General features: G+C 39.8%; 1 protein-coding gene across 5 annotated transcripts in view; it reads left to right on the top strand.

Moving 5' to 3' along the window:
- Positions 1 to 21,525, top strand: part of LOC149322629 (electroneutral sodium bicarbonate exchanger 1-like) — a 127,579-nt gene extending 106,054 nt beyond the window's left edge. For 4 of the 5 annotated variants that reach the window (XM_089480507.1, XM_089480515.1, XM_089480521.1 and 1 more), the window contains 9 exons: positions 1,008 to 1,121; positions 2,231 to 2,392; positions 5,064 to 5,315; positions 7,835 to 7,903; positions 9,790 to 9,963; positions 10,854 to 10,991; positions 13,220 to 13,347; positions 13,828 to 13,930; positions 14,672 to 21,525. In XM_089480507.1, the coding sequence (XP_089336633.1) occupies positions 1,008 to 1,121; positions 2,231 to 2,392; positions 5,064 to 5,315; positions 7,835 to 7,903; positions 9,790 to 9,963; positions 10,854 to 10,991; positions 13,220 to 13,347; positions 13,828 to 13,915 (1,125 nt within the window). In that variant the 3' untranslated portion in view covers positions 13,916 to 13,930; positions 14,672 to 21,525. The remainder of the gene's footprint in view (positions 1 to 1,007; positions 1,122 to 2,230; positions 2,393 to 5,063; positions 5,316 to 7,834; positions 7,904 to 9,789; positions 9,964 to 10,853; positions 10,992 to 13,219; positions 13,348 to 13,827; positions 13,931 to 14,671) is intronic. The other variant, XR_016271981.1, reaches the window with a different exon arrangement.
- Positions 21,526 to 23,984: the final 2,459 nt, after the last annotated feature.

Here is a 23,984-nt window from a genome sequence, read left to right as displayed (position 1 = left end):
GTAAACATAGTGATTTTAAAGTTTAACAGTCTGTTCTGCATAGCAATGACAGTCTTCAGTGATTTTTAGTGTAATGCTTAATAATCACATTTGGGAGCCTGGAAGGAATCCCTTCTCAACACTATTCTGATGTTCAAACTAGTTTTCTTAGCATCTGATAAAGTAGGCTGAAATCTAGGAAAGCTTATACCAAATAAGGTTTACTGGATGACATCCTATTCAGCAGATACAGTACGACCCTTGACTTACTACAGATAATGAAAATCATGGATAATTGTGAACCATATTTCCAGCAAAATTTGATCATAGAATTCTGGAGGACCTCCAGATTCCTAGAGAGGTGTTCTCGCTAGGCATCTGGAGATCCTCCAATGTGACTATATAGTCAATTTCTGCCAGAGAATGACCACAGAATCATGCTGTAGGGTATGAGTTAAACAGAGCACTTTTTTTGAACCCTGATCTCATGCAGCACTTAGCTTGATATCACTATATTGCTTGGGCCTCTGCAAGTCCACTGATAGTCCACTGGATTGTGTAACTTGGCTTGCTCATACCACATTGTGGTCTGGATGATGTCTTGAAGTTGAGTTGCTGACATACTACCCTGTGCTCCTTTCAGCCACTGGAGAAAAGTGACAGTTACCTCCTGTCCTCCCCTCCCTCTCTACCTTCCTATCTGTAGAGAGAGGTTTATGCCCCACTTTTAGCTGCTAATGAATCAAATGTGTGGCAGGTGCTTTTAAAAAAAAACAAAACTTGCAGTGTATGCATGGAGGTGGAGGGTGCATGGGGAGACACACAGGCAACATTTTTGTAGCCAATTAAGACTTAACTTGTCTCAGGTCTCTCTAATTTTGCTGGCTTTTCTGGCTTGTTGTCCTTTTCAGCCCCTGGCCTAGCCATATGAACTCTGGTTATCCACTGAGATAACAGAATGGCATCTCCCAATTGCCCTGACAGCCAGCATACACCCTGCTGAACCCATTTCTGCTTTCTTTCATTAGGTACGTTCCATGGTAGGCGACTTTGCTATTTTCATTACCATCGTTATTATGGTGTTGATTGACTACTTAATTGGAATCCCATCACCGAAGTTAAAAGTTCCTAGCTCCTTCCAGGTAGGCATGACTTTTTAAAAATGGCACAGCTTATATTATTATTATTATTATTATTATTATTATTATTAATCTTTATTTATATAGCACTGTACATACAATTAAAGATCGATAAAAATGAAAGCTGCCAATGACGTACACTCTACAGGATAATAACAAAATACATATAAACAATAGATAATAATACAAGATAGCATTAGATAAAATAAACAAGCGACAAATTAAAAACATCGAATATCCCATATCAAAGCAAATATCAAATAACAGTCAGATAACAATCACACAATGCCTGGTAACACTTCCTTGAATAAGCCTTTGGAACCCCTCTTTACAACTACAGTACATGCACACTCCCCCCCCCCCTCAATGCAGTATATGAATAAAAATATTTTGTTTATTTAATGTGTGTATTTTCCATTCGTACATTCATGTATATATTGATATCTTAACGTGTTATAAGGAAATAACATCATTCAAATTAGAACAGTTTTATTTAAGTAAACGAAGTATTTAACACAATACTTGTGTAAATTTTATACACAAAATAATTTGGGAAGAAGAGAAGGGACCAGAGCCTCCAGGTCTCATGCCCCCCCCCCCCCCCCCGAGCAACTCTCCCACCCCCTCTGGGTTCCTATGTTAGTGTTTGAGAACCACTGATTTACCTGATCAGAGAATGCTATAATCCAGTGGTGGTGAACCTATGGCACGAGTGCCAGAAGTGGCACTCAGAGTCCTCTCAGTGGGCACACATGCCATCACCTCAGCACAGAGTTCACCAGAGTTTGTTACTAGAAAGTCAGAGGGACATGGCACTTCACAATAAATAAGTGGGTTTTGAGTTGCAGCTTGGGTTGCAGTTGCAGTCTCTAAAACGTTTGCCATCACTGCATAATCCATAGAGTTCTTGGGATTGCAATCAAGAGTTTTGACAACCCAATATAGATGTATTTACCATTCCAGGATGGAATGTGAAGGACAAAGTTTTTATATGTCATGTAAAAGCATTCCTAGAATCTTCCCAGGTGATCAAGAGGAATTGTATCTTGAGACTGGATGATATTTAGATAACACTGCATAGTACATTGTTATGTCTGTGTATTTTTCTGCAGCCAACAAGTGATGACCGTGGTTGGCTCGTTAATCCCATAGGGCCCAACCCGTGGTGGACAGTAGTAGCAGCTATCATCCCAGCTTTGCTCTGTACCATACTGATATTTATGGACCAGCAAATAACAGCAGTTATTGTGAACAGGAAAGAGCATAAACTCAAGGTAATGACAAACTATGGCCAGAATAGACTGTAGTGCTTTTATTTCTGTAAATATCTGTGAGAAGAAAAATCATGTGGTATTAAAAGCTTCATATTAAAGATAATAGCTTGGATCCAAACTAAATTGTCATTTCATCTCATTGAAATCAATGGGACAAGCTAGTAGTGACTAATTTATGTCCCATTGATTTCAGTGTGCCTAAAGTTTAGCTAAAGCAGCAATTCTGTACCTATTTACTTGGGAGGTAAGTCCCTCTGAAATCAGTGGAACTTACCTCTGAATTAAATATGATAACATTGTGCAGTAAAGCTACATGAAACCAATTTCTTTCGGACACAGATACATTATATATACATGTGTGGGGGGTGGGGGGATTCAGTAATAACTTGAAGTTCTGCACATCCACATACTTCAAGGAGAATATACCCAGAATCTGTTCCTGAAGAGAGAATTGTTCCCATTTCCTGGTTAATATACATTAGTGATATACAAAATATTCACAACTTTTCTCATTCTTAGTGAGAAATGGGGTGTCAGTCCATTGAGATATGTTGAAAAAGCTGTGAATTTTTTCTTCCTTCAGTGAGAATGAAAATACCATTTTCCTACATTTTTGTGGGTTTTGCACAAACAAGAAAACAATATTATATTTTACACAAATAAAGAATATTGCTTTGTGCACATAGTGTTTTTTTGAGCAAAACCAGCTGATTTGTGCATATGAAATTTTCACAAAAAAGTATTGGGGAGTGAAAAACCATTCTCCTGTATGCCTAAGAACTGTTGTTTCACATGGACGAAAAACATATTTAATAAACATACTGTTGTGCATATTGTATACACTTTATAAACTTCAAGAAATATGTGCTTAGTTTCTGTCTCCCATTCCACTTGAAGTGTTTAGGCATTATGCTCCTGAAATCCCATTACAACTAACATATATGTATATACAATGTTCCATTAACAGGAATTGGAAAACTTAGAATCAAAGAAGATACAGTGGTCCCTTCTATTACACGGGGGATCTGTTCTGGACCTCCCTGCGTAAAGAAATTCTGCATATGCTGTCTCAGTCTCAGTGCTATGGAATTCTGTGATCTGTAGTTTGTTGTGGAACCAGAGTTCTTGGATAGAAGGCTAAATATCTCAGAAATCCACAAATCCCAGAATTACATAGCATTGAGCCATGGCAGATAAAATGGTATCACACTATTTCTGAAGTGCAGTTTAGACCTGTGTCTGTACTAGCTATTTCAGAGATATGTCTCAGAAATGCAGCTGAATGGATGAGAAATGCTAATACAACTTTCAGTCTAGTTAATTAGAACTAAAGTTCTGAATTTTGTAGTGTGGTCTGCACCCTTAAATGAGAGTAAACCCCTTTGAATGTATTAGGATTTACTCATAGTAAACATACACAGGATCTCACTTAATTCTACTCTTGAAATGGCAATCTGAAGATCTTACCATTTCTTTACTTCCCATTTCAAACTTAAGACAAGCCCACCAACTCTATAAATTGCTTCACAAGCAGGTGTGTCTATATTTGATTGTGGGAAACAGCATGAAATTGCTTCTGTCAGTTGCTGCCCCTACATACACATAAAGTCCCATTTATGACCTGAAGTTTAATTATTCCTCATTGTTTTTCTGCTGTTTTTGTTATGTACATATTGCAAATAAGTTTGCCACAGGAAAAAAGCAGATTCAAAAGACAAAGGGAGACAAAAGGAGCAGAAAACAGAAAGAGAAAAAGGAACATTGGTGCAGATATGCTTTTCACTGTTTGATTTTTTTTTTAAAGCCAGGTTATGACTCATCAGAGGAATAAATCTCAGTGACCCAGCATTGGCAGTGCTTCAAATTCAGTCCTTGGTATCCCTAGGAAAGGCTGAGGTTGACATTTTCCTCCACTACAGTTGTTCAAAAAGCTGTACTGCAAATATTTAAAAATAATGTTAAAAGCCCATGTTAAAAACCATAATTAAAATATGTTAATAAAGCAGCAAAGAAGCATAGATCTAATAAAAAGTACAGTCGTCATTATCATCTTCAACATCATCACCCGCAAATGGCTTCAGAAATGGAATTGCTCTTAACTGTCAGAGAAAGCTGTATGGTGTGTTTGGGAATGTGCATGTGCGTTCATAAACAGATCTCCTTTGGCAGGGAGTTCACAGCTGAAAAGGTCCTATTCCACATCTTTGTACTACAGTTCTTCATGCTGAGAAGGAAGGCCTTCCTAGCAGATCTCTGAGGTAGAGGTGCTTTCTGACAAAAGGGTCAGATAGTTCTGCTTCTCCCCACCATCATTCAGGAATCTACAGAATAGGATCTAAAGTTTTCAGAGGAAAAACCAGAGACAGCTCCCAAACCTTTGATGGCTGTGTAGAAGATTGCACTTCAATAGGTGTTCCTTGTTACCTGGTTGAGTGACAAGAAAACTAGTGAAAACTCTTTCTTCTACTCAAGCTTTAAATGTACAGGGGCCATCTCCAGTTTTCAGTTTGGTAACTCTAATAGGTTATTTGAGTTACCAAATAACCTGCTATTTATTATTTGAGTTTTTGTTTGGAACACGGATGCCAATGACTTTTTGTCTAAAACTAGTTAGTGTTTATATAAAATAGGCTTCCAGTTGATCTCTGCTAATGAATTATTATCTCCACAGAAAGGGTGTGGCTACCATTTGGACCTTTTCATGGTAGGCCTCATGCTTGGTGTGTGTTCAGTCATTGGGCTGCCTTGGTTCGTTGCTGCCACTGTCCTTTCCATCAGTCACGTGAACAGTCTCAAAGTGGAGTCAAATGTGGCAGCTCCTGGGGAGCAACCAAAATTCCTGGGCATACTTGAACAGAGAGCTACTGGACTGATGATCTTTGTATTAATGGGCCTTTCGGTTTTCATCACCAGTGTATTACAGGTAAAACCAGAGAAGAAGATCTAAGAGCATGTAAAGACCATGACTTGGTTTTTTCTTTCTTTCTTTCTTTCTTTCTTGCGTAGGTTCATAAGTAGGTGGGATGGAATTAAGCTGAGAGACCAGTCTTGGCAATATGTATCTGTTCCCAAAGTACAGTTACGGGTAGTATTTGCAAAAAGGTGTTGGAGGCCTCAGTTCAACGGTGCCTGAGGAAGAACTGTGGCTTTCAAAATAATTACACTAGTGGGTCTTATTCCCTCATACAGTGTTCCCCAAACTATTAATATTTGGCAGATATTCTCCCCATTGTTAAGCTTGGAGCTGGATGTTATTCTTATACTCTCAAAAAGACATTTATGTATTTTCCCAGTCACTTCCCAGAGCACAGGGCAGGTAATCTTTTTGCAGATGCATGATAGCCAAGCTATACGTATTTGCTCCCTTCCCCATTCTGTCATTTGTCTGCTAAGTAGGGTTCAAGGCAGGGCTGAAAACAAGGGTGTGAGGGGAGCAAGTCTTATTTTGAAATGAGAAAGCTAGCACATCCAGATGAAGATTCATCTAAATGAACCAAAACAAAGGAGAAGGACTTAGAATTATGAACCAGACTCCATAATACATATAAACAAAAATATGCATTCCTGTGTAAATCTACAGTGCTATATAAATAAAGCATAATAATAATAATAGTGTAAAGACTGATAATGGATGGCTGAAGAATCAAATAATCATCACTAAAAAAGACAATCACCGATAAAGACAAGACACATAGGCACTAAATGCTCCAGCGTTCATAGATATAATGTCAAGCAAGGTTTGCTGGATATGAATGGTGATGTAAACAGTCCAAATTATAACCCTGGGTTTTGATACCATTTTAAAACAACATGGATGGAATAGATATGGAAAAAAAGATTAATTTCAGTTAGCTTCTGATAGTCCAGTTGAAGAGCATTTCCACAGACTGATAACTTCATTGAGATAAATACTCCTAGAACCACAAATCAATACATGATTTTGTTTAGGCCAGACTAGTTTGAGCTTGTAGCTCATTTATCAACATTATTTGTAACCATTACACAACTATTTGCTAATAAGCTTGAATTAGTCCTTTCACACTTTGAAATAATTATAAGTTAAATGGATTCAGAGCGGATTTCTCATTCTCATTCTCAGTCTCATTTCTGCTATGATCCTATTTAAGCCATGATGAAATGGAACAGCCTTTATATCTTCTGCTACTTTTGCACAATCTTAGTTCACCTTTATTATAATTTTAAACTCAGAATTCAAATGACAAAGGGGATTTGAAGGATAGTACTACTTCAGGGGTAGGGATGCAATAGCAGAGATACAGTTCCCAAACATTTATGTACTTGATCAAAATTCTTCCTAGGAACAATTCCTTTGATTTAATTAAACCTCAAAGGACTCAGGAGGACAGGAATAAGGATAAGAAAGTTAGGAATAAGAAAGAAAGCTACCCCCCTTTTCACAAGTTGCACTTCTCTTTGAATATCTCTATAAACCCCACCCTCCAGGTGTTATTGCATTAGCTGGTCTAGTTAAAACAAATAAATTTGTTTTTATAGGCATTTTCTTCAGGCTGCTCTGTGTATTCCTATAGTGCACAACTTGCTCCTGGTTCTTCAGGCTTTCTACAAGTGCCTTTATGTTTTAATGTTTTATGAAGAAGAGGTGATTTTAAAAATTATATTTTAAAAATTGCCTCCCATTGTAAGTGGGCTGTAGTCCATGGAAGCTCATGTCACATTTGAGCTGGCCCCAAACAACTTGCTACTTGGGGCAAAGGAGATAGTGCCTCTCCCTCCACTTTGTGTGCAAAATTGAGCTGAACTGGTAAGTGGAAATTCATCCAGTACTGATCATCCAACAGTGTTGTTCTCTGTATCTGAAAGGAGATTAGCTTAGGTTTGGCAAACACTTCTCTGTGTTGAGGAGCACATTCCTCCCCATTTTCAATTCTGTGTGAATAATATAGAAGACTGATAAACACTCCAACTTATGACATTGATCCCTGTGGGCTCCCTGCAGCCACAACATTAATCCTGAGAGAGTGTGATCAGCCCAAGGTCATCTAGTGAGTTTCCATGACCAAGTGGGAATCTGAACGCTGGTCTCCCAGAATCCTAGGCAAACATTCAGACCACTACACTAGGCTGGATGTGTTCACATCATACAGAAGATTAAAAAAGAAAAACAACAAATATACACAACCCATCACATTATTGAAAGGCCCTTTCCTTTATGACCAACCAGTCCTCAAAGACTTTCTGAAACAAACAAGTCCTTACTTGCTTCTGCAAGGATAGCAAGGAGGAAGCCAGTTTAGGTTCTTTAGGAAGGTAGTTCCAGAGCCTGGAAACAGCTCATTATGCGACCAAATTGAGCTTTTAAAAAGGTGGGGGTAACATTTAAATCAGTCTTAATTCATTGTACAGTATTACCAAAATTAAAGACTTACTGTCTCTTGCCTTGTTTATGCTTTCTCTTTCTAGTTTATACCTATGCCTGTTCTCTATGGAGTGTTCTTGTACATGGGCGTTTCTTCACTGCAAGGGATTCAGGTATGTGTTTTATGGTGGTGCAGGTTTTGTAAGCCACAATCAGATCAAAATAAATTAGGTTTGCTACTTCTGTTCAGCTGCAAAGCCCAAACAAAGTACACTAAAGTGTGGGTACTACTAAGTGCCCAGTACTTCAGGACCAATGCCCTGAGATTCCCGAGTACTACACTAAAGACTACTGTGGTCAGCTTTCTTAGTTACAGTGTTGGAGCCTTATTGCATGAGAAAAGAAAGCTGAAATGGAATGGGAGAGTAGTGACTTTCTCTGTACCTCTTCATATGCCATTGTATCACCTCCATTCCCTTTCCAAGGGAGACAGTTGTAACGCGTGTCTTTTGTCACATGGAAAAAGTCCATTTAACAAAAGGCATGCTTTTACGACTATCCCCCTCACAACATAAAGGGGACATTTCTCATGTTTCTTTAATGGTTGTGCAGAGCAGGCAATTTCAGTAGGTATTCCTTGCATGACAACCTTTGTTGTGTGCCTTCAAGCCATTTTCCACTTATGGTGACCTTAAGGAGAATGTGTCACAGAGTATTCTTGACAAGATGTTTTCAGAGGGGGTTTGCTCTTGCCTTCTTGGGAAGGGAAAGTCACAGAGAGTGTGACTTTCCCAAGGTCACCCAGCAAGTTTCTATGGCTGAGCAAAGATTCAGATCCTGGTCTCCAAAAGTCCTGGAGCATTACCACCCAAGCCCCGCACTCTCAGAAATTGCATAAGTTTTTTTAAAAATGCAAACATACTGCTTTCAGAGTAGCCATCACCACGTGTCTTCTTAATCGTGCGAATGGGGCTGCTGCCACATTCTACTTTCTTCCTAGTTCGCCCTTAACCCTGCCTCCCTGCCCTATCCAGCATGCCTTTTGATTATTTTAATTTTATTCCCCCCCTCCCCCATTTTTTTCACACAGTTATGGATCTCTGCTACTGTGAGTTGGGTTTTTTTTAATGAAAAGAAATAGAAAAAAATTAAAGGGAATTACCACATGACTGCCAATCTCGCATTTGCTCTGGGAATGATGTTTTCCACCTGGGGACCTGCACAGTTTTGAGGTGATTGATGGGTTTTCTCTATCAGTGAAAAGGGACACAGCAGCTATGGGCCAGAGACAGAGTAGCCGTGGATCGGAGACATTGTTGTGCAATAAGTATCATCAAAGCTATCTTTTTTCGAGTCTAATTGTAGTTTAAAAGTTGCATGTAGCAATCTCTCTTGTCTGACATTCAAACCACTACACCAGCTTTTGTATGATAATCTGCACCTGCTGAAATTCTCTCTTCCACACAGCCACTAAAGGTAGAGGAGCTCGCTACAGTTTCAGTCTGGTAGATTGAAAGAGAGACAAGCTGTAGACTGTGATGGCTTATTCAAAAGTGAAAGGTTTCCCTTGTGAACAGAATGGTAGTTCTATGTACCATCCTGATTACACCTTCACAACCTGCACATCTGAACTAGTGCTGTGCCAAATACTAGGATAGATAGAGTTGAGCTAAGTCAAATCCACCCAGTTTGCCCAGGCTACGTCTGTTTTAAAAAAATGGAGGAAATGGAAAAATGGACTAACATATCCAGGGATAGTTGTCTTGGCCATGCAGCAAAATACAATAAAATCCAAAATCCACAAAACAGTGATAATTTTATTGCCTCAGCTAAAAAGCTCAAAATACATGATGCAAGCTTTTGAAGCTTCACTGACTTCTTCATTGAGCATTATAATGGTGGGAACTATAAATGTACCATGCAAAATGTAAAAAAACTAATTTCACTGTGTCACATCTGAAAATGTCTGTAGACATATCCTAACTGTTATAGAATGCTTCTTCTCTAATTTATACCTTATTCAAAAAGTGTGATCTGTTCCCTTAACTATTCTTCCCAGTTCTTTGATCGCCTGAAACTCTTTGGAATGCCACCCAAACACCAACCAGACTTTATCTACCTGCGGCATGTCCCCTTGAGAAAGGTGCACCTTTTCACAGCAATCCAGTTGACCTGCCTTGTCCTCCTCTGGGTTATCAAGGCCTCTCCTGCTGCTATTGTCTTTCCTATGATGGTAAGAATATTTTATGTGAGACAAGTCATAGCTGTCATATAGACACATGTACATGTGCATAGTATTTGCCATTTAACAGTGTCATCCTGTAGATGTCTATCCAAATGTGGCACTTAGTCTCACTAAGGTTGTAGGGTTATCATCTTATGAGCATTCTGCTCTAAATGGTTCTGTTGGCCTAATAAAATAACAACAACAACAACAACAACAATAGTATCAGAATATCAGAGCTTGGAAAATGTACTTTTTTGGACTACAGCTTTCACAATCCCCCACTGGCCGTGCTGGCTAGGAGGTTCTGGGGATTTTAGTGCCAAAAATTAACATTTTCAAGCTCTGCACACTATTTATAAGCCAAAGGACAGAGTGGGTAAGGAGCATAATAATTTAATATGTTGTGCCTGGAAGTCATATCAGAAAGTAACTCCCTCTGTTCCTATAGAGTTAATCATTCATTTCCTTCCTAGCCACCTTGGAAAAGGTGGTAGAGAAGTGGTAGAGCTAGGCTTAACCTTGTGCTTGAGGGCTACAGGGAACTTTCTCTTGTAAATCCCACCCAAGTAATCCAAGCTGCCTAAATCTAGTTTTTGCTTCCCCTTCTCTCTCCATTTGTATGGCCAGTATTCCTGATGAGCCTGCTCCTTCTTCTTGCCTTTCCCTGTGTTTTTCAGTAGTAGTACCATAAATAGACAGATAGTTAGAGGGTACACAAACCTATTCAGCCTCCTGGGAGTAGAGAGTAAAGAAAATGGCTATTTTTTTCCTGTCTAGAACTCCATATATCTCCATCACCTTCATTTTTGTATTGTGTCTGCTGGTTAATTCTCTTGTCACAGTGTAAGCTCTTCCCATTCCCACCTTCTTCCCATTTCTCTTCCTGTTGCAACAAGGTTTTGGCTTTAGTCTTTGTCCGGAAGGTCATGGACTTCTGCTTTTCAAAACGGGAACTCAGCTGGCTTGATGACCTCATGCCAGAGAGCAAGAAGAAAAGTTTGGATGATGAAAAAAAAGAGGCTGCCGAAGAAGAAGTAAGTAAACATTTTCTATATTTATAGATGTATTTTTCAAAACTTGAGCAGTCTACAGCAGAATTAGGTACCAGCCACAAGATCTTCTTACACATATTTATCAGACCAATCCTGGACCATCTCACTCCCAAGGCTCTCTCTCCCTTTCCTTCATTTAAATACCTTCCTAACTTTCCTTTTTAATGTCACTATCATGTGAGTTGCCCTAACTCTTCTTTTTGTTAATTTGAAAAGTCACGAATCATTCTCCACCTTAGGCCTATACATTGTGCTCAGGATTTTTGTGAACAATCAGGAATCCAGTATCCTTAGTTAGGGAGACAGCATCCTTAGTTATGGAGAACAGAGTGTATGATCTCAGTTCCTCACACCACTTGGCTGCCAACCTTACTGAAGGCAGAGTTTCTGTATTGACTATCCTATGTGAAATGTTGCCTCCCTCTGGAAGGACCAAGAAAACACTACACTGAAATAGTTTCAATAAAAAAGAAATATCAGGGACCTGGATGGAAATTAAATCCCTAGCACTTGTCAGATAGTATTTATTTAACTCATTTATGGTCATAATGTATACTAAAATTAATGGGTGCAAAATTAGCAGAATACAGTAATAACTAAGGCCTATATAAACCAGTTCGCAAAGGGGCAGCCAGGTTAGTCTGTTGCAGCATAAACACTGCCTCAGGAGTTGGAAAATAGATGTTGGACTTGCTGGTATCACTGTGTTTTGTTTGGTATCAAAATTATATTACACAACCATAATTTATATAGTGGATACTAATACTGTAACTATTAATTTAGGACCAGCTGGCTGTTGGCCCCTTCCAAAATATTTTGCTATTTGCCAATGGCCTAAAGCAGTAGTTTCCAAACTCTGGCTCTCCCAGGTGTTTGGGACTATCTCGCAGACACCCTAGCCATCTGGACCAATGGTCAGGGATTCTGTGAGAGGAAATCCAAAACATGTGGTGGACAAAGTTTTGGGAACCATTGACCTAAAGTATCAAAGATGAGGAGAGGTAAAGAGGTACTGACTGACAACCTATAGGACTCTCTGAGGAAACCTGTGCAAACTGTTAACACCCCCCCCCCCAATAAAAATAGGGAGATGATGTTTAGAGCAGAATCTAAGGACACCAAGTCCTCTTGATAGAGGGCTGGAAGTCAGAGATGCGACTAAATACCTAGTCTGAGCGGTCTGCCAGCACCTACGGTTATGACTAGCCAGCCTTCCTTCAATTGCACAAAGAAAATGTAGCACCAAACAGCTTGAGGGGGAGATGGATACTCATCGTGATTACCAAATTTGAAAATGAATATGGAGATTATCGCATTAGTTTCGCTTATCACATTCACTCATCACCAGACAGTATGCAGCTTGTATGCAACTCGAGCTTCTCTCTCAGCTTTTCAAGAACGGAGTTTTCCCATTCTTGAAAAGATGCGGGACAGCCCAGAGAAGCCCAGGTTGCATACAGGCTGCATCCTGCCCAGTGATGGGTGAATGCGATAAGATCTGCCTTAAGAAAGTTACATCCTGGGTCCATCCCAGCAGCGAAGCTAATGTGATAATCTCCTATGCTAAACACAACATACCCAGAAGAAACAATACAAATGTATAATTTCACTTGTGAAGTTTCCATCAGTGCTGATATTGTAATCAACTAGTATATTTTGCAGGCAGAAAAAAATTCCATCACTATCTGACATAATTTTTGATCTGTTGCCGAATGTATAAGAATAAATTATATGTAGCCCATATTTAAAGATAACAAGAGTAAGGATAAAGTTACTTCTTGTTTTTTTCTTATTTGCAGAAATGATGAAATATGCCTACAAAGTGTAACAAATTCTTATCATATCTATTGCAGACATAAGTATGAATATCTGATGAACTTTGGCAAGAAAATCACATACAAAGATTTGTAAAATTGTATAAACAAGCAGTAACATTACCTCACACACCAAATTCTTGATTACATTCAAATGTACAGAAAGAAATGGTTATAGTTAAAAATATGATTCCAAGCAAAACACAGTGATTGCTGCAAGGTAACCACCTCTTTACCAGTTACTGAGATATAGAGCTTGCAAAAACTGCCACATTCATTATTATTTATCACATTTGCTACCAATCCATCATTTTTGGTTCCATGATTCATATATTAATAAGAGAATGGTGTATTACTCTGTTGCATCTGAAAAATTATTTATGATATATTACATAGAATGCTGAGAAGATGATGGAAAATAATCAACATACTGTGATTGAAATACCTGTGATCCAAAGTAATTATCTGACTGTACCAGGAAATGAAGTATCTGCAGCACCGAGTGTTTCACCAAATAAAGTCAGGTAAAAAAAAAGAGAAGTAATTGATATCGTCCTTTGGGAAAATATCTTTGTATTTCTTTTACTTCTATCATGCTTTTCCTCCAGTGGCTGAAAGTAGTATGTATCAGTGCTACTCAGAGTGGTGAACCAGTGCCAGTTTCCAGTCCCTGGGAAGTTTCCAGGAAGCAAACAAACAGTTGTACTCAGTGGGGGGAAAATTAGTACTGGTTCCTGGCATTTTTGAAAGAAAAAAAAAAGATTGCCAGTTCACCACATCCGATAGCCTGAGAAGCACTGGCCTACAAGGTTTTCCTTCTCTGTGCTTTGTCCTCACAGAAGCCATGTGATGTAGTTCCAACTGGGAAAGAGTTACAGGTCCCAGGTGTCCCAGTGAGTTTTATGGCTCACCTTCCAAAAGGTGTACACGACTTTGTGTACATTGTAAATGTCTTTAATATTACTGCCCTATAATCTAATCTCTAGCTAAAATGTTTATTGCAGGATTGATCCTGCCGACATCAACATATCTGATGAAATGTCTAAAACAACAATGTGGAAAACCCTCACCATGAACACAGAAAAGCTCTAATTTCAAAGGGAAAAGGTATGTCAATTGCAACATAAGCTTGTATGCACCTTATGCATCTCACCATGTCCATTCGTCAAGAAATAATTTATTTTTAAAACCACGAGGAAAGGAAGATTTTAAAAACAGTATAGTCAGGATTGTATGCCTTTGCACCCATGTATTTGTGGCATGTGTCTACAAGTGTGGAGAGTGTATATTGGGATGTATTTGGCCATATCATGAGAAGGCATGACTTATTAGAAAAGACAATAATTCTAGGAGAGGTAGAAGGCAGTAGAAAGATAAGAAGACCCCACGCTAGATGGATAGACTCAATCAGGGAGGTCACGGGCTTGAAATTATAGTACCTGAGCTGAGAAATAGAGGACAGAGGGGCTTGGAGATGTCTCATCCATAGGGTTGCTGTGAGTCGCAGTCGACTCAAGGGCAGATAACTACAACAAACACACAAAAAGTGCTATGCTTTCTAAAGTGTGTTGAAATCCCACCTGGACCTTGCAGAGGACAAGTTATTAGATAACAGGAGACTCAAGTGTGAAAATACCTGTGTTCTATCTTGTAGTCTGATTCTACATCCAAAAGGTTATAACTAATGAAAAGTTAACCAAAGGGCATAACCATTGCTGACATATTTCACACGTTCTTGGATTTTATGGAGAAGTTGCTCAACGTGAAGAACAGAGAGGAAGTGTCTTTGCTTTTGCTTTCAGGATGTTCATAAGTTGTATTGCTCTAATGGGATGTCTTGGTCTGCAGCTTTGCCATTCAGATCTCTCGGCTTTTGACGAGGTGAAGTAGCACATGCAGATGACTCAGGGAAGAGCCAAGATGTGCAGGCAAGGGAAGAAGAATACTTTTGCAATGGAGAAGGGAGCAAACAAACAAACCACCCTGGTACTTATTTCATACAAGTAGCTGGGTTCATATTAAAGCCATTCAGAAGTGTTTGATTATCCTTTGTGTGCTTCAGTGGGCATTCTAACTATACAGACCAGCAAATCAAGACGCACATCAAAGTTCAGTGTTAAAACCAGTGTGTGTGTGTGTGTGTGTGTGTGTGTGTGTGTGTGTACACACAAGGATGCACACATGTGTGAATTTGCTGTGTTCTGATTTCTTAGCTGTAGACGGATCGCTGCCCTTGAATACTTAATTTTCTCCACTGTCTGTTTATTAACAATTTAGACTTTGAATGTATAACAACAACAACAACAACAGCACTACAGCACAACTATTTGGGGGTAGCATTCTTCATATTTATTTATTTCCAAGACTACATGTTCAGTATGGGGTTTTAGCTGAATTTTTGCACTGATTTGTTTAATATAGTCATCACAGAAACAACTATTATACAGGATATGACACAATGTAAATGTTTCCAAGCAGGTGGAAGAAATGTCATTGTGAATTGTTCATTTTTACCTTTTTCTAAAATCAAACTGCTTAAATTTTGTTCAGTTCCTTTTCATATATATGTGATGAGATCATCCAAACATTTACATGTTTCAGTCAAAGCCTACATAGACATGGACCAACATCCTGTGTCTTTCTTTGTTAAGTGTCTGTTCATGGTGTAGGTGAATCCAGCCAAGCCATTGACCTCAGCAATGTAAATGAGCTAGCAAGACAGAGAACGGTGATTGGCTCAACAGGTATTGATGCCACATAGTGTTGACCTGCAGCCAATAGAGTGCAGGGTGCCTATACAAAGAGAAGAATGCTCCGGGCTGGAAAAAATATCTGAACTATGGCCAAAGTAGGGAGAGGAAAAAAAGAACTGATTGCAAGAGTGGCCCCATGAAGATTCACTTGAAGGGAAATATTTGAGGCTAGGGGTAGACTTAGTGCCTCATAAAATCTTGTCATCAAATCTTCAACAAATCAATAAAATCAAAGCAAATTGATGTACTAAACAACCTATTTGATTCTCAATATTTCTGTTCTCTGTGATCATTTAGAACATGGGATTCTGAAAACATGGCCCTTATGAGTTTTTTTGGATCAAGAAATAGTATCTAAGTGTTAACTGGCAAGGAGGGAATGGTAGATAAATTGCTGCTTTGGGTCCACTAGGTGGATTACGAGCAAAGAAGGGATGCCAGAGAATTTTAATTCACAACATAGTTTGACAAATCCCAGGGCAAAACTTCAAGGAAACAAACTAGTCTCTATAACAAGTGGGAGTTTGCTCTGTGAGCCCTATGTATTGCCCACCAGCATAAGAATCATACTCTGTACTCATCCATGAGGGACACAAAATCTTGGCTTTATGCATGGGGCAGCAGGCTAAAGGCATGGTACAAGGATGGAGGCTGTCCCTTTTAACTTGCTTATATGTCACGTAAGAGTGTGGCATATAGTTCTGATAGCCCTGCTGATTATTTTTATTTGGGCCCTTGGTTTCCTTCTCAAGACCCAGGGAAATTAAGATGTCTGCAAGAAATAAGAAAGAGGAAAAGTGAGTATGACACACTGGATTTCCAGAGCAAGCGAATTATAACCTGACCTCCATTGTGCTATTGTACCATGAAGACCAAATTTTGCTTTCTTTTGCCCTACGGACATACAACTCCGAATGTGCCCAGTCTCATCTAATTGTGGAAACTTTGTTTTGGTTTTCCACCCAGGCTAATCCTTTGCAATTTTCAATCCATAACCACTGCAGGACAAGAAGGTGTTGGTCAGTCCAGGGCTCTGGGGTAGCTTATCCAGCTTAACTGTAATACTTTTGTGCCTCACTTGCATCATTTTCTGAATGTGATGCTCAATTTGTTCCTAAAGATTTGGCAATACTAGATATAGACTTGTATTTTTAAAACCAGGGTATGAATTTATTGAGGACATTTTGGAAACAGAATGTAGATTAGAATATCAACACTGCAGGTTTAGAAGTGGCTGAGCAGCTATTCCTTCTCTCTGGAGAACTCTGGAATGGTAGTTTGCTATGCTGGGGTTTGTGGATTTCCTTCAGAGGTGTGGGAGGTCTCTCCTCCCCTCCACTTTCTAGGGGTCCCTTGCATCCTTACCAAACTACAGGAGACAACCACATTGGCGTAACTAGTTTAAAAATATGATAAAGCTTGATAGACATACCCACCAGACATATGCAGAGATTATGACATGTCAGAATTCAAGACAATTTGGGCTTGTCAAGGATGAGCCAGCCTACTGCTTCATGTTGGGAAACCACTCCTGTTTGTAGTGAGATCCAATAAAGAAATCATAGGTCCATGTTTTGTGTATTTTGCCACTCTGGCTTATTTCTCTTCCAATAAGTCAGAGAAAGAATCCATGGTTTCACTTAGGTGTGTTGGTGGCGAAACAAACCAGAACACCAGCTTTTGCTTGGTTCAGATGTTACAATAAACAAACCACACACTGAGGGTTTATGGCTTGTTTAGCAGCATATAATCAGGCAGCATATACCAGCCAATATGCTGCTGGTAAACCATAAGCCAAAGATTCAGGCCAATAGTGATTTGTCCTGAGGTATGAATAGGGCCATTGTATCTGTTCCATCAAAGAGGTCTACTTCTGATGCAGCATTAATGTCTAAATAGATAGCTCCCAGGGTCCCCAGAGTGGCTCTGTAACCTGTGCCACTCCCACTACAATGCCTCACCCCCAGTCCTAAAATACCAAGCATGAGACTTGCTGGCTGCCAGGTATTCATAGTGAGGCTCCCTTTTGATACTTTGGGCCTAAAAATATAGCATGTCAAATCCGCCCCCTCCCCCCAATTCCCAAAAGGAGAGCGGTGTAATGTAGTGGTTTAAATATTGAACTGGGACTCTGGGAGACCTGTTTGACTCCCCCTTAGCCATGGAAATCTACTGCGTAGCTTAGGGCAAGTCACACTCTCTTGGCCTCAGATGAAGGCATGGCAAACCTTATTTGAATAAATAAGTTCGATTCTGGTTTGGTGTAGTAGCAGTGTGGTTGTATACATCGGTTACTGGAGAATTTGAGCATTGCCCATGGGGAAGAATGTTGCTTAATCAATGTTGCCTTGTTTGCGGGTTTCTCATGGACTAGATATGCCTTTGGTCTAAACTATGGGGCTATACAGACTGTCCCTAAGGGGTGGCGGGAGGCTACCCTTTCCTGGCCAGATCAAGGCCATAGCAACATCACGCTGCAGCCCCAATCTGGTCTTTGGATGGCGCAAAAGGAGCTGCAAAAAGCAGCTCCTTTTTGCGCCCCCCAAAGGTGCCATAGCCGTGTTGGTGCAGCTCTATGGCACCCCTTCGGTGCTATGTCAACTGTCTGGAGTGGTGCGTGGCTTCACGGTGCCTTGGGGGGTGGTGGAGTTGGGCATGCATCATCAGAACGCTGTACCCAGACTCTGACCCTAGGCAGGCGATTTCTGCTGCTCTGTATAGGTCTTATGGCAGCAAATGGTGTGCTAGGTATAAACTCCACTAATGGAGTTTATTGGCAGAACATTTTCTTTTAGTTGTGAAAGTAAAATCTAACTTCAGTTAACAGATGCTTAGATTTTTAACACTAAGAGCCTGTGTGGTGAAGTGGTTTGAGTGTTGGACTATGATTCTGGGGACCAGGATGATTCCTTGCTTGGCCATGAAACCCAGTGGGTGGCTTTGGGCAAGTCACAATCTCTCAGCCTCAGGGGAAGACAATGGCAAACCACCTCTGAACAAATTTTGCCAAGAAAACCCCATGGGCCTTAAATTGCCTTGAGTTGGAAATTACTTGAAGGCACGCAACAAAAACAATGCAGATCTTTATTTATTTATTTATGCCAATTTGGGCTACTGCTGCAACCCCATACAAAGCTGATTGGACTGTTCATTGAAAGAAGTGGAACATCCAAGCAGGGATGTCATTAGGGGTTTTTGGAAGGTGCGGGCTGCAGCAGGTGACAACTTAAGAGGGGGTAACACCACTGCTCCCCAAACAACTGCCTTTTGGCAGAAATGGCCTATGGTGTTTTCCTGCATCCCTTTAAAATGCTGGAGCTCAGCAAAAGAGATGGTGTGAGTGGGGTCAGGTTTAGTGGGAGGAAAAAGGGGAGGCCTCAGTGTTTATTTTCAAATAATATTTTATTATTATTATTATTATTATTATTATTTCAAAATGTTCTTTAAAAACATCACATCTTAACCATTTTTCACTTTAACCACATGAAACTATGCACATGTAAATACATTTAGGCTGTGCGTATGATTTAAAGGTACAATGTTCATCTTGCTAGTTGTATCCATCACAACTATTGCCATTACATTCAGTGAAATATGGCAATTATGATTTGTGAGCAACATTAGTTCAAAACCATTACTAAGGATTCTGTATGGTCTGGTATGGGAGGAGGTGAATGGGTGGGTGACACCATGAGTTGCTGCACTGGGTGTTGCTAACCCTAGTAATGCCCTTGTGTCTAAGAGACTATTGTTAGGAGTGGGGCTTGGGCTTGACTTTAACTGAGCTGCAGCTTGGGTCGTGGATGCAGCTGTGCCTGCCAAGTGCCAATATTTGAAAGTTCAGTATTGCATTCTTCCCTGACTTTAACTTTGAAATCCTAACCTCTTGACCTGTCCCTCACATGCAAGTTAGTCAAGAAAATTTGAGTGCCTATGTTAACATTTGCCTACAAATAAATCATAGTTTTAATCCTGTGCTAAAGAGCAAAATCATCAATATGGTTCATACTGTCATGCCATGTTATGCCATCCATAACCATCATTAGTTTTGTTTTCCTTTTCATTTCTGGTCTACACATCTCCTTCTTGCCCCCTCCCCCCCCCCCCAAAAAAAAAAAAAAAAGGCTAAGATTTTGCAGGATATGCCTGGCAGACTGTAGATGTAGTAGTTTTGATTTAACAACATATTTTGTTTAAGAAATAAATTTACAAGAAGCTCTGCTTTTTATCTTGCAACTCAGGTTGGGCAAGACTACTTTAGATAGATAGGCTTTGGGAGTAGCTAATATGTCATGCAGACTTTTCTTCTGATGTACATTTGGAAATCCTACATTAATCTCCAAGAACTTGGGGAACTGAAAAAATGCCCATGGGAGTTGCCTCTGTCCTGTTCCCTGCACACCCTATTCAGCAGGATCTGTAATATTTTCTGGGGACTGAAAAAGATGCCAGTGAGAGGTTAAGAGGACGTCCACTTCCACTAGCTCAGTTGCACAAACCTAAATCCGGATCGAAGCCATAGATCAGTAAAGCCCCATAGAGGTGAATCTGTCCAGAACAAGGTAAAGTCAGGTAATAAAGTCAGGACAAGGAGGAGAAATACAAGCCTGAAAACTGTGAGCTTCCTATTTAAAGTGGGAGTGTTTGTAGATGTAGGAATGCCTGTGGCCAATAGGAAAGCCATGTATATCTTTGAAAGGGACATTATGCCTACAGTATGCAGAGATCTGTTGCAGATGTGCACAAAACAAAAATGATGGGAAGTAACTCCTTTCTGTTCAGCACTGAATGATAGCACAGTACAGAAGGAGATCTCTGGACAGGAGCAGTGCTGGATCAGTAAAAATATGGGAGACTCACACATGAGCAGTCAGCAGCAAGCCTTCCAAAGGCTCTTGTCTGAGGGACTTCAGACAAGCACAGAGGAAGAGTCAGGGATCATTCAGATGTCTTTTTTTTAAGTGCAACAATGCGAATCACCTCACTCACACATTCTGGGTCAGTTATTCACACTATGGAACCCCACTGATCCACATTGATGAGCATATCTATGAATTGAGTTGCTCACACTTGCAAGCATTCGAATAAAGATGAAGTCGGCGATGTGAATGCATTCGGAACCTCTTTTTTGGTAGCAGTGTTTTATCCTCGGTCTATTCAGGTCTACTTGCTTTGGTTATTCACACTACTGATGATACTGATCTTAAAAAAAAAAATCTTGGGTGAAAACCCAATATTGATTATCCCAGATTAAGTGGTTATTTTGGCACCCCCCCCCCTCTCCAATTTAATGTGGTGCATTTGGGATGCATGTGAATAATGGAGATTTAACCCAGATTCATCCTGGATTATTTTCACAGTGTGAATAACCCCACAAAGGGAGCAAGCAAGCAGGCAGAGATGTCTGTCGACTTAATTCCCCTTCATGATGCTAACTCGGACTACACACATAAGCTGGCATATTGTTAGCATAAGCCCACTTTATATTTGTGTCTGCCTTTTTTGTTTGTTGCAGAGGTTGGTATTTTATTCTTTTCAGCCCTCTGCAGTGACTAAAGCCCACCCCCTACCGACTTACTGTTGAGGGGCTGCAGCTTCCCCTTATCACAATCTTGTCGTTGGTGGAGAGCCAGGGGTTAGAGGGAGCAGAGAGAACGGAGAGGCATCTGGCTATATCTCCATAGCCAGGAGTGAAATCATCTGCTGAGACCTCTGAAAGACCTCTGTGGATCTCAGCAGATGATGCAGTCATTTTGCATCTGGTTATGGGCACATAGCCAGATGCTTCTCTGAACTACCCCTGCCCTGCACCAGGCATAGAATGGTGATGGAGGGCCACAGTGGATCAACAGTTATCTGGGGTGTTGTTCTTGAATGGCCACCTGTAGTGTAGTTGATCTGGAGGAAAAGCGGTATATAAATAAAAGCTTTATTATTATTATTATTATTATTATTATTATTATTATGGTGCATTACGTCATACAGGATGCCAGCCATAAACTGGTACAGAAGAATCAATATTAACTTGTTTCTCAAGGAAATTTTTGCGTAATTTACTTTTGCTTGTTAAAAAAGTATATATCCAAATTAATAGTGCCGCTTTTCAAAGACAATGAGTTGGGAAATCAAATAAGGCCTCTGTAAAAGCTTTGAAGATAGCAAGGCAGGGAAAAGGCAGAGCCTGCTATCAACTTGTGGCTCTACAGATGTTAGGGTGCAACTCTCAGCAGCCCAATTCAGCATAGGCAGTGGATGAAGGATGATGTCAGCTGCATTTCAACAACAACTGGAGGGCTGCACATGGTCTCTTTACTGCTTTAGAGAATAAAACCTGTGTAAGTTCTTAAGGCTCATTAATTGTCTTTCATAATCACTGCCCATGTGGCACTCCATAGTCCCAAATGAGGAAGGAAGAGAATTAAAGCAAGAAAAGGTGCTGGCACATTTTTTCTAGTGTATTTTCTTCCTTCTGTAACCATAACATGTAGAAATAGAGAAACTATTTTCTTTTTAGATATAAAGAAAAATATTTATTTTGTTGTAAGAGATGTAATTTCAAATGACTAACACTCCATATTGTAAATAAATATAAAAATAGGAAGATGGGTTCTATCTACTTGCTCTGTGCAAATGAGTATTAGCTCAGAAATGAGTGGTGTGGACATGTATAGTTTTGTTCTGTTTTAAAGTAACAGAGGTACCTTTTGCCTCTTAGCTTATGTCTGTAAAATGTCTGTCAGTGATGATCATACTCTGACAATCGAAATTGTGCCTGTTGTTGATCTGTATGTTGTTCACCAAAAAACCCAATAGTAATAAAAGTCGCCCATATTTATTAAGTGTGCTTCTCTGTTGTATTTTCAAATATGCAATGGTTTCTGTTAAAAAGAGATGGTTTAAAATTTTATAGGGCCTTTCCAAACACATCCCAACAGAAGAAAGATTTCATTTATGCTATAGATTTATATTCCTAATCAGAAAGCCTTGGTGTGATGTACCAGTTGTTTCTCATTTTCACACTAAGCCATGTGTGTATTTTCATCCCCTGCCCCTGTAGCATGGTGAGGCTTCGACTTTGGAATGCTTACGCAACCCACAGTTGCTCCTGATACCCACTTTATTGCCATCTTGATGCCATGCTGAGATTCTTTGTTTTTCAAACATTTAAAACTGATTAGAATTCAAGATATAGCTGTGTTAGTCTGTAGAATTAGTATGTAGAGAGATCTTATAGCACCTTTGAGACTAGTTGAAAGAAAGAAGGTGGCAGCATGAGCTTTCATAGACTTAAGTCTACTTCCTCAGATGCATTTTAGAACTGATCAGCTGCCATTATGATGAATATAGCAGAACCTTCCACTGAAAGAGTCCATTATGGTTGACTCTGCCAGTGGTAGATTCTGCTGTATTCATTGTAGTGGCAAACTATTTTTTTATTGGTTTCATTCAATTTTGTTTGTTTTAATAGTAGTTGTTATCTACTCCTGAGAATTATATGTAAAACAGAGGAGATTATCACACTGCCAATTCCCACTAGGATAGACATGGATTATAACTGAAACAGACGGATCTTATCAGATAGCCCCATGGCCAGGCAGTAGGCAGCCTGTATCAAATCCAGGCTTCTCCCGCAGCTTTTCAAGAATGACCTTGAAAAGCTGAGGGAGAAACCCAGATTTGATGCAGGCTGCCTACAGCCCAGCCACGAGGCTGTCCAGTAAGATCCGTCTGCTACGGTTACCACCCACGTCTATCCCGGTGGGAACTGGTGGTGCGATAATTTCCATAATCAATTAAATCACAAAATGACAATTCTCAGGATTCCATAGCACTGAGCCATGGCAGTTAAAGTGGTCCCAAACTGGATTATTTCTGCAGTGGCGATGCAGCTTTAGTGGTACACAGTCTCTGGGCATGTAACCCAATGCTACTGCAGATTAATCTGACAGTTATACAATTTATACAATGCGATTGCAAAAATATATCCATGCTGTTAAGAAACTGATCAATATAATCTGACTAATAAATTTCAAACCCTGTATAAATTCTAATCCCTATATTTCCTTTGGTTTCAAATTCTGTTCCACATGTCAGTTTTAACTGGCTCTTACCTATGACATCCAACAGGAAATAAAGCCAGTGTATGTTTTTCATTTTGTCTGCTGCCTGCTTTCTATCTCACATACAGGCCTCCCAAAGTGAATCCAAATATGTTGGAAGGTGCACCTTATCTATATGGCAGGGAGTTGGACTGGATGGCCCTTGTGGTCTCTTCCAACTCTACGATTCTATAATTATATGATTCTATACCTATAGAAAACTAGCTCTGGAATCTGTTTCTTCTCACCCTTTTATATAGCTCACTGCTTTACAGAGTTACCTGTGTAAACCCTCCCACTCGCCCTGGA

This window comes from Sceloporus occidentalis, unplaced genomic scaffold (assembly GCF_023333645.1).
Source record: "Sceloporus occidentalis isolate IW3139 unplaced genomic scaffold, rSceOcc1.0.p SCAF_1, whole genome shotgun sequence".
Classification (NCBI taxonomy): domain Eukaryota; kingdom Metazoa; phylum Chordata; class Lepidosauria; order Squamata; family Phrynosomatidae; genus Sceloporus; species Sceloporus occidentalis.
Note: the sequence above shows the minus strand (reverse complement) of the source record. Positions and strands in the feature narration are given on the sequence as shown.